Below are 12,014 nucleotides of genomic sequence, written 5' to 3'. Positions count from 1 at the left end.
CTGTCTGAAATCAATAATAGTTTTTTAACAGAAAGTATACAAGCAGTAGAATCCTATAAATTGAATCTTATCCTGATGGCCTAAAGACATCAGGCTATGATTTCAGTGGTTCAGTTTGTCATTCTCAGTTTAGGAATCACCTTAGGACAATGAGAAGCTTCTGGTGCCCCCACCAGGCAAGTATAATTTTAGATTTTTCTTTAGAGACATAGAAAATAGACATGTAAACTGAAGAGACACTCTGAAAATGAATACATAACATTAAAGGTATACTTAGGCCTTAACTGCCATGTATCTCTGCTCCTATAATGTCAGAGAAGGCTAGAAAAGTTTGGGGAAGAGCTCTAGCCCATGGTCAGCAAACTGCGGCTCGAGAGCCACATGCGGCTCTTTGGCCCCTTGAATGTGGCTCTTTCTAAGCCTTAGGAGTACCCTAATTAAGTTAATAACAATGTACCTACCTATATAGTTTAACTTTAAAAAATTTGGCTCTCAAAAGAAATTTCAATCATTGTACTGTTGATACTTGGCTCTGTTGACTAATGAGTTTGCTGACCACTGCTCTAGACCATTAGAAGGTTGATTAGGAAAAGGAAATAGATACTGAAGCACTAGAATGTATTGTATAGTAGAAACCAAGGTCACTCAGAAAGTGATTGATGACCCCTTCCCAGGTAATTGCTAATGTCCATGTGGGAATATTAACAATTAACAATTGTCAAAAATGGAAAGGAGCTCAAAGAGCATTTAGGCTGACTTTCTTATGCAAATATCAGACATGTATTGACTTGGTTATGGTCACCAGCTAAGTAGTGGCAGAGCTGGGATGGTAATCTAGGTTTCTGTCTTCTCATTTAGTACTCTTTCCACTAATAACTTTTCTAACCTTTCCTACAAAGTACTAGCATATAATGTACGCATGACTATTTGAGGCTCCTTGAAGCCCATGCACCAGTTTAGAGTCCACTCCAATAAAATTAAACAGTCATGTGAAAGCCTCAGAAAGGCCTTCAGCATTTCTAGGGACTCCCAAGGCCCCAGTGATCAAAATGTGTTTCTGTGATAGAAATTAGGTTCTTCTTCACTTAATCATTACACGGTTTAAATTTATCCAACACAGTCCTAGTTCTCTATCGAGAACAGTTAACACCTCTGAGTGACAGGGGGCATCAGAAGAAGGTCTGGGGTTACCTATTGTTATGTTATTCTAAATTGTTCCATTGTTATAGGCCCTGCATAGTGTCCTCCCAAAATTCATATGAGGAAGACCTAACTCCCAGTACCTCATAATATGACTGTATTTGGAGATAACTTTTGAAAAGGATAATTAAGGTCAAATGAGGTCATATAGGTAGACCCTAATCCAATATGACTAATGTTTTTAGAAGAGATTAGGACACAGAAGACACGGGGGGTGGGGGGTTGGGGGGGTAGGCAGAGGGGACCATGTGAAGACATGGAGAGAATGCAGTCATCTACAAATCAAGAAGAGATGAATGAAACCAACCCTGTCAACATCTTGATCTTGGAATTCTAGTCTCCAGAACTGTGAGAAAACAAAATTTTTATTGTTTAAACCACTCAGTCCATGGTATTTTGTTATGGCAGCCCTAGGAAACCAATGCACTCATTAAATAGTAGGAAACAATGTAAAAAAGTAATTCCATAACACAGATGGGAGTTTAAAAGACAAAGTAAAGCCTGGAAGCCAAAAGGAACTTTGGGGGAAAAAGTAGCCAAAGAACTAAGCTTTAAAATGATTATTCTTTAGAGAGGCCTTAGTTTAATTTTTCCTCCTCAGAGCAAAATCATTAATTGATAGTAAAAGAAATATAGGTATATTGTGGAGTAACATGCAAACTTTACATGAACTTCCAAGAAAAAAGTGAATCTGAAAGAAATTTTGCATACTGATAGAGTGCTTTGCATTATATTCTTAGATCCCTAGGGATATGGTGCCCATTTGCTTCTTAGGGGAATTTTGGTAGAAAAATTGAAAAGCACTGTTCTAAATATATCTGATGCCTCCCAGATAGTCTTCCTTCTATAAAAGGCATCTCCATGTTTTATTCCATGCCAAGCACTTTGAAAGATGACAATAGCAGATACAAATGGGTTCTACTCCCTGCCCTGCTTATTGTCTAGAGCAGTGGTTCTCAACCTTCCTAATGCCGCGACCCTTTAATACAGTTTCTCATGTTGTGGTGAACCCCAACCATAAAATTATTTTCGTTGCTACTTCATAACTGTAATTTTGCTTTTCTTTAATACAGTTCCTCATGTTGTGGTGACCCCCAATTTCATTGTTACAAATTGAACATAATTAAAGCATAGTGATTAATCACAAAAACAATATGTAATCATATATGTGTTTTCCGATGGTTTTAGGCGACCCCTGTGAAAGGGTTGTTCGACCCTCAAAGGGGTTGCGACTCACAGGTTGAGAACCGCTGGTCTAGACAAATTGATGCTTCCAGGTGGGACAGAAATGTAGGCAGTTTCCAATGTCAGGGAAAGGGGACAAATAAACAAGGCTCTCCCTTTAGACAACCTTGCTATATGTCAGGGTTTGAAAAGGAACCACCTACGAAGAATGTTCTCAGGAGCACAACCATTTTCTCCTCACACATCTTTTAGCCAAACTTAGCTGAGCTGCTGAGGTGAAGTGTTAGATGCTTCCTTCCCCTCTCCAGATTCATGGCACATGCATCATCTGGATAAAGGCCTGGGGACTAAATGCAAAAGACCATGTCACCACCAAAAGTCAGACTACCTTAGCATGCAGGTATAGTTGCCCGTGTCATTGAGGAGGGTGGGCCGGAACCAGAGCACATCTTTCTCCTTACTAATGCGGTTCTCCGGGAGGCGGAAGTTAATTGGTTCCTCAAGGTCCCGGTCCTGCCTAGTCCAATACCAGATCAGAGTAAGGCCAGCTGAATGGGCTGTGCTGTAGTTATATTTCAAGAAGTGTTCAAAGAGTGGGCACTTGATGCGAGCTGGCTCATCTTCAAACACTTGGATCTGCCTCATGGTATCGAGTCCCCAGTCATCGCAGCGTTCTGGAACAATCAAAAAGAAAAGGCAGATGAGTCACCTCACACTTTCTCTCCAGATACCCAATCTTTCCCAGGAACTTCCTTCTCTAGTCATCTTCATTCACCTCTCTTTAATAACTGCATATAACAGGCCCCTGTGAAGTGAAGAAATGACTTTCCTTTTATTCCTTTACCATTTTATGACTATCTCTTGGCTAACAATTGGATTTAATAGTTTGGTCCCACTGAACTCTGAAAGATATGGGGGAGAATCTCACCTGAAAATAAGTCATGTAGGGATCTCATGGGGCAGGGATCTCAGCTGTTACATCACACTCCCTTCTCTTTTGGAAATTGAGACATGCCATTGTATACAAGAAGGATCATTTATTCTTTAATTGGTGGCTTAATAAATGTCTACCATGTCCCCCTCAGCTTAGTTAAGCCTGTAAGTACAATAGTGAGCAAGAGCAGACATGGTTCCTGACCTTGTTGAACTTACAGTCTAGTGAGTACGTACTTAGGTAAGTACTACTTTACAACTGTGATAGTGCTAAGAAGTGCATGGTGTTATGAGAGCATATATATTTGTAATAATTGGAAATTTGTGCTAGTGTTGCTCAGCCATGAAATAAATAAAATGTTACACAAATGGTAAAAAGGGCTCCTGACTTCAGGGCTAGATCTGAGCTCTCCAATGGCAATAAAACCTGAGCCACATTTGTAATTTCAGATATCCTAGTTGCCACATTAAAACGTTTTAAAAAGCAGGTAAAATTATTTTTGCATATTTTGTTAAAGTCGATATATCCCAAACACTCTTAATACACTAATGAGCTGTTTTATATTTGCATTCTTTTTTTGGTACTAAGTCTTCAGAATCCGATGTGCTTAACACCTACAGCGCATCTCATTTTTAGCTAGTCCTGTGTGTCTACTGGACACCAGGTTAGAGAGCAGACCTTAAGAAGTCAAGAGGTTTCAGTGACACTCATTAGGGAACAAAGGTGCTATAATTTCAATGACTCATAGTCAAATACATCCATAATGACTTTTATAATTTATTTTTATAATGAAAAGTAATCACTTGTACATACTGGAAAATGATAATAAATGACCTTTTTTATGATATATGGATGGAGAGTTCTAGATCTCATCATATGGAGACAAGAACAGAGAAACCAGGGGTGATAGAGTATTAAAAGGCCCAAAGCAATCACCTTAAAACAGTTTTCTTTTTTTCCTCACAACACTTACATACTTACATACATTCACATGCATATGCATATGCATATGTGTGTATGCATTTTTAACTATGTAATATTCCCGACATTTCAGCTGACATTAAAACTTTTCATCCTAAGTATAAACATTAAAAATAATATACCCTAATGTTATATTTTAAGTAATGATGTTTTAAAATAGTTATACCACTTTTTAAATTACAGTCAATCAAATAGTGATTTGCGCCCTAACCTGTTTGGCTCAGTGGATAGAGCGTTGGCCTGCGGACTGAAGGGTCCCAGGTTCGATTCTGGTCAAGGGCATGTACCTTGGTTGCAGGCACATACCCAGTAGGGAGTGTGCAGGAGGCAGCTGAATCGATGTTTCTCTCTCATCAATGTTTCTAACTCTCTATCCCTCTCCCTTCCTCTCTGTAAAAAAATCAATAAAATATATTTTAAAAAAACAAATAGTGATTTTCCATACACCAATATCCACCTAAAATATGTAAACAAGCTTTATTTTAACCATTGGTAATTCTATTCTGTTCCTTTTTCTCCTTGACCTTATATTAATTCCACTATCTTCATACATAATCTTATTTTAATAAAATAGATTTCTGGTGTTTCTTTTTACTTTTTATTTCTTTACTTTTCTGTGCAATATATAATGCTCTTTGTTGAAAAGTTGAATTTTATTATGATTATAATATATACAACTTAAATAATATATAGTATTTTAACTTTATAAGTATTTAGTAAATATAAAATTATATTGGAAATCATCTCTTGATAATAATCAGGATGGGCTACTTTTGAATGAAAGGGGTTAGGCATTACTTGAAAATGTTTTATGTATACGTAAGCATTGAGAAAAACTGTCCATAGCCAAGAACAAAAGGAGTTTACTTCTAGCATGGTTATTCAGTCTTTAAACTCCTTTGGAGTTTTATGCCCCATTTATACTTTTATCATAACAAATTATTTTTAATGACCTATCACTTGACATCTCTGGAAGATAAAGTTTGAGTAAACAGACCTAATTCACATTCCTTCCTATATCCACATCCTCCACTCTCCTTTCTCTCTCTCTCTCTCTCTCTCTCTCTCTCTCTCTCCCTCTCCCTCTCCCTCTCCCACGTGAGGACAAAGTGAGAAGGAAGCCCTTTGGAAACTGGGGGAAAAGTTCTCACCAGACACCTAATCTGTCAGTGCCTTGATCTTGGAATTCTCAGCCTCCTGAACTGTAATACATGTGTGTTGTTTAAACCACCAATCTGTGGTATTCTTTTACAGCAGCCAGAACTGACTAAGATACCCAGGAAAACCTGAATGAGAGACCACCAGCACCTTCACCAGCACACTGTCTGGCCTTTCACGGCTGACCAGAGATGCAAGAGCAAGCCACGCTTCTGTTAGCAGAACTGCCCAGGCAGCCTATAGATCCTGAGAAAAATATATGTGTAACACACAAAATGAAGTTTGTCACTAAAGTTTATGGTTGTTAGGCAATATTTTGGGGAGGGCATATAATGGATAGAACAACTAAATTAGTGGCTACTTTAAGTTTGATAAAAGCAAAGGATTTGAAGCTTTATGACTTGCAAAGGGATTTGTGAGTAAGTAATAAATCTCTAAGTAAATATTATATCTGGAAAGTTTAACAGACTGACTTTTCTAAGACTCAACAAATTGCTTCTACTTATAATTGCTTTCATTTAGAAACACCTTTTGAAAGCCAATATACAGAGAAAGAATTGTGAGATCAAAATGATGTTCACATCAATACAAACTTGATACTAAAATATTTTATAAAACATCTACCTTATCGCATTCTTTAAATTCTTTTCAGTAAAACTGCAAAATTGCAGAATTAGCTCATTAAATTTATAGAAAAATATAACCATAGTTTTTTTTAGGTAACTATGTCAGACTATATACATGCATCCAATTTCATTCCTTTCTGAAACTCCACAAAAACTAAAATTACTTTTCAAGACATAACCCCAAGTAACAGCAAGGATGGGAGGAAAGGTAACAGCAACATCAAAATGAACAAGTGGTAACAAGCTTAGCCTATTTAGAATGAAAAACCCTGCCAGCAGGGAAAAACTGGAGAACAAACCAATCAGCAATGCAGAATACAGAAAAGACCCCGGAGGAGCTATCAGTAGCAACATAAAAAACCATCAGTGCTGTTCACCAGTATTCCTGGGTTTGCTTCTACACATAGTGTAAGATTACTAGTATACTTGCATTCCCTCTAAAGTAAGGATCAGCCACGTGAAGGGCCATGCTCCCTTTCCTGCTGGGTTGGCAAATATGAAAGTATGGAGAATGAGACTCTCTTAGCTTAGATCCCTTGATATGGATTATATATGGCAGAGCTTTGTTATACTAAGTCATAGAAAATAGAAATTTGCTTTTTACCAATATGAATAATCTATTCTATCCTGGCAAATGCAATCAGTTACCTCAAAACTGAGGACACAGCAGAGGGTGGTGAAATAAGGACGATCAGATAAAAGCTATGTCAAAGGTGACAGCCTTTGTTCTAACCTCAATCTCCTAGCACTCAGTAACCTTTCCCACTCAGCTCCAAGGACGAAGTGGCGATACCTTTACCCACCAGGCAAAAGAATGAGTGAATCTTCTAAGGAAAATGTGGCTAGCTTCAGAAAAAAATGTAGCACTCTTAATCTCAGTGGTTCATTAACAAATTGCACCGCCACACCATCCAACAGAAAAGCTCAAGGTTAACAAGCCTCACATTCATATTTAAATTTGTTTTAATGTAATCTTTCAATTACATTTATATTCAATATTCTTTGTATTAGTTTTGTGTACAGCACACAGTTGTTAGATGATTGTGTAATTTACAGAATGGTCCCCTAGCTATTTCAAGTACCCACCTGGCACCATTCATAGTTATGACAATATACAGAAAAGCTCAAGGTTAACAAGCCTCACATTCATATTTAAATTTGTTTTAATGTAATCTTTCAATTACATTTATATTCAATATTCTTTGTATTAGTTTTGTGTACAGCACACAGTTGTTAGATGATTGTGTAATTTACAGAATGGTCCCCTAGCTATTTCAAGTACCCACCTGGCACCATACATAGTTATGACAAAGTAATGACTATATTCCCTAGGCTGTACTTTACATCCCCATGACTATTTCGTAACTATCAATGTGTAGTTCTTAATTCCTTAGCCTTTTTCAGCCACCTCTCCAACCCCTTCACATCTGGCAACCATCATTTTGTTCTCTTTATCTACGAGTGTGTTTCTATTTTTTGTTCATTTATTTTGTTCTTTAGATTCCATATATAAGTGAAATTATATGGCATTTGTCTTTTTTTTTGTCTGACTTATTTCACTTAGCTTAATACTCTCTAGGTTCTCCATGCTGTTACAAATGGTAAGATTTCATATTTTATTAGTAATATTCCATTGTATAAATCACTACTCATTTTTTTTTATCTATTTGTCTAATGATGGGCTCTTGGGTTGCTTCCATATCTTGGATATCGTAAATAAAGTTGTAGTGAACAAAGGGACACATATATTCTTTTGAATTAGTGTTTTGGGTTTTTTCAGATATATTCCCAAAAGCAAATCCCTATTTTCTGTGACTTAGTACAACAAAGCTCTGCTATATATCACGCATATCAAAGGATCTAAGCTAAGGGAATCTCATTCTCTGTACTTTCATATTTGCCAACGCAGAAGAAAAGGGAACATGGTGAAATTGCTGGGCCATACGGCAGTTCCATTATTAATTTTTTTTAGGAAACTCCATACTATTTTTCATAGTGGCTGTAATAGTTTATAATCCCACCAACACTACATGAGGGGTCCCCTTTCTCCACATCCTCACCAACACTTGTTTGATTTATTGTGACAGCCATTCTGACAGGTATGAGGTGATAACTTGTGGTTTTAATTTGCATTTCTCTGTAGGTTAGTGACTTTGAGCATCCTTTCGTATGTCCACTGGCCATCTGTATGTCTTTCTTGGAGAAGTGTTTCTTCAGGTCTTCCACCCACTTTTTAATTGGATTGTTTGTTTGTTTTTCTGGCATTGCATTGCATGAGTTATTTATAAATTTTGGATATTAACCCCTTATCAGATGTATCATTGGTGAATAGCTTCCACTGTTCAGTAGGATGTCTTTTTGTTTTGTTGATGGTTTTCTTTGCTGGGCAAACAGTTTTTAGGTAGATGTAGCTCCATTTGTTTATTTTTCTTTTTCCCTTGTCCAAGATGATATATCAGAAAAAATCTTGCTAAGAGAAATGTTAGAGTATATTGCTTATGTTTTCTTGTAGGAGTTTTATAGTTTTGAGTCTTACATTTAAGTATTTAATTCATTTTGAGTTTATTCTTGTATATGGTGTAAGAAGGTGGTCTAGTTTAAATTTTTGCATGTATCTGTCCATTTTTTTCAACATCATTTAAAAAAAGTTCTTCCATGTATGTATTTATTTATTTATGTACTTATTTATTTATTTATGTTTAAATATTTTAAAGTGTGTTTCTTATTGGCTGCATTTGGTTGGGTCTTGCTTTTTTAAATCAATTTGAAAATTTCTACCTTTTAATCAGGGTGCTTAATACACTTACATTCAAAGTGATTATTGACATGGTCAGTTTTAAATTTGTCATCTTTCATTTTTTTCTTTTTTTTCCTTATTTTTTTCTCATCAGCATTTATCCCCCTTATGCCCTCTTCCACCTCCACCCACCACTTTCCTCCCAGCAATCACCATACTGTTGTCCATGTCCATGAGTACGTCCCCCCTTTTTGCTCAATCCCACCTTCCCCCCAACCAAAGTCTGTCTCTATTTTTATTTTTTTGGTTAATACTCACCTGAGGATTTTAAAAAATATATACTTTTATTGATTTCAGAGATAAAGGGAGAGAGGGAGAGAGAAGGAGAGCGAGAGAGAGAAACATTAATTATGAGAGAGAATCATTGATAGTCTGCCTCCTATATGCCCCCTACTGAAGATCGAGCCCACAACCTGGGAATGTGCTCTAACCAGGAATCAAACCATGACCTCCTGGTTCATAGGTTGACACTCAATCACTGAACCACACCAGCTTGGCACGAGAATATTTTTTCCTTTGATTTTTAGAGAGAGTGGAAGGGAGAGGGGGAGAGAGAGAGAGAGAGAGAGAAACGTTGATGTGAGAGAGACACAATGATTGGTTGCCTCTCACACAGACCCCAACCTGGGTGGGGATTGAGCCTGCAACCGAGATATGTGCCCTTGACCAGAATGGAACCCTCGACCCTTCAGACCCCGGGCCAACACTCTATCCAGTGAGCCAAACAGGCTAGGGCTATTTTTTAAAATATATATATATTTTAATTGAATTTTAGAGAGGAAGGGAGAGGGAAAGAGAGAGGGAGAGAGAAACATTGATGTGAGAGTGAAACATTGGTAGGCTGCCTCCTGCACACCCCTTCCACCAGGGATCCAGCCTGCAATCTGGGCATGTGCCCTAACTGGGAATTGAACTGGCAACCTTTCAGTGCACAGGGCAATGCCCAACCAATTGAGCCACACCAGCCAAGGTAAATAGATTGTCTTTACCCCATTATATGTGGTTGCCTTCTTCGTCATCTATTAATTGACCATATGGGGGTAGGTGTGTGGCCTTAATTCTAGTCCACTGATCTATGTATCTGTTTTTATGCCAGTACCATGCTGTTTTTAGTACTACAGCCTTGTAGTATAGTTTGATATCAAGTGGCCTTACACCACCAATTTTGTTCTTCTTTCTCAATATTGCTGTGGCTATGCCAGTCTTTTGTGATTCCATATAAATTTTTTGGATTAGTTCTAGTTCTATAAAAAATTCCATTGGTATTTTAGTAGGAATTGTATTGAATCTATAGATTGCTTTGGGTAGATGGACATTTTAATGATGTTAATTCTTCCTATCCAAGAGCACAGTAATGTTTCCATTTATTTGTATCTTCTCCAAACTCTTTATTCTTTGTCTTGTAATTTTCTAAATACAGTTGTTGTTTTTTTACTTCCTTGACTAAATTTATTCTTAGGTATTTTTGATGCAATTGTAAATAGAAGTGTTTTTTTTTAATTTCTTTTTCTGATAATTTATTATTGGTATATAAAAATGCAACCAATTTCTGAATATTTATTTGGTATCCCGCTAAATTTACGAATTCATTTATCATTTCTCACAATTTTTGGTGGTTCTATATATCTTTAGGGTTCTCTATAATCTTTAGGGTTCTCTAGAATTTTTAGGTTCTCTATATTTAGTATCATGTCATCTGTAAATAATGACAGTTTTACTTCTGCCTTTTTAATTGAGATTGGATATAAAATGATCATATAGCATTTTCAAATGGGATTTATTCTTTGGATGCAAGTTTGGTTCAATAATCATATTAATTAACATAAAACACTGCATATACAAAATGAAGGATAAAAATCATATGATCATGTCAATAAATGCAGAAAAAGTGTTTGACAAAATCCAGCACTTATTTATGATAAAAACTTACAGCAAAGTGGTAATAGAAGGAACTGTATGATCATTTTAATGTATTGTTACATTTGGTTTGCTAATATTTTTGTTAAGAATTTTTGCATCTATGTTCAATAAGAATATTAGCCTATAATTTTCTTTCTTTGTAGTGTCTTTATCTGGTTTTGAAATTAAGACAATGCTGACCTTGTAAAGTGCTTGGGAGTTTTCCCTCCTCTTGAAATTTTTGTAATAGTTTGAGAAGGATAGGTGTTAGTTCTTTTTTGAATGTTTAGTAAAATTCATTGTGGATTTTTTAATTGGGAATTTTTTTATTATTGCTTTGATTTCATTGGTTGTAATCTGTCTGTCCAGGTTTTCTGTTTTTTTTTAATTCATTATTGGAAGATCACATTTAGAATTTTTAGTAAGCTTTTTAATAACTTCTTATAAATGAACAGATAGCCCAGAACACATCCGAAACAAATCTTGACCATGAAAGATAACATCCAATGAACAATGTAAAAGAATCTTTGAGGAAGCCAAAATTATTCAAAGAAAAAATATTTAAAAAGCAACCATTAATAACATCCTCTAAAAAATGAGGGAACTGCTAAATGAATGAAGAAAGAACAGGATGATATAACAAAGAAATATTCAGAGAAAAGAAAAAGCTCATTAAAATTAAAAATATGATTGCAGACTGTTAAAAAGTAATAAATGGGTTGTTTGAAAGTTAAAGTTGAGAATTTCTTAAAAAGAAGAGCAAAAATAAAAAATAAAAACAACAAGAAAATAAGAAAACCAGTCCAGGAGTCTCATCATCTCAATGATAGGAAACCCAAAGGACAATAAATTTAAAAAAAGAAAACTCTCAATTAACTAATTCAAATTAATTCCAGAAATCCTATATAATAAAAGAGAAACATGGTAATTAGCTGTACCTCTGCTACACTTCCCATTGGCTAATCAGGGAGATATGCAAATTAACTGCCAGTCAAGATGGCGGCCGGCAGCCAGGCAGCTGACGCAAATAGGGAGACTTGCTTGCTTCAGTGACGGAGGAAGCCAAGCTTCCCCGCCTGCCATGCAGGCCTCTGAGCTGCAACTCTAAGAAACATTGTAACAAATATAGAAGCTAAACCAAACCCCAGAAACCTGCTTTAGTCAGCCAGGCTTCAGCCAGCAGGACCACAACATTGTTTCAAATACAGAAGGTAAACAAAGGCCAGAAACCTGC

The 12,014-nt window shown here is 36.3% G+C and overlaps 1 protein-coding gene across 5 annotated transcripts in view; it reads right to left on the bottom strand.

Moving 5' to 3' along the window:
- Positions 1–12,014, bottom strand: part of IL1RAP (interleukin 1 receptor accessory protein) — a 135,633-nt gene that overhangs the window by 29,264 nt on the left and 94,355 nt on the right. For all 5 annotated transcript variants that reach the window (XM_014528794.1, XM_014528793.1, XM_014528795.1 and 2 more), the window contains one exon: positions 2,774–3,059. In XM_014528794.1, coding sequence (XP_014384280.1) covers positions 2,774–3,059 — 286 coding nt within the window. The remainder of the gene's footprint in view (positions 1–2,773; positions 3,060–12,014) is intronic.

Source organism: Myotis brandtii, unplaced genomic scaffold (assembly GCF_000412655.1).
Source record: "Myotis brandtii unplaced genomic scaffold, ASM41265v1 scaffold652, whole genome shotgun sequence".
In the NCBI taxonomy this organism is placed as follows: Eukaryota; Metazoa; Chordata; class Mammalia; order Chiroptera; family Vespertilionidae; genus Myotis; species Myotis brandtii.
Note: the sequence above shows the minus strand (reverse complement) of the source record. Positions and strands in the feature narration are given on the sequence as shown.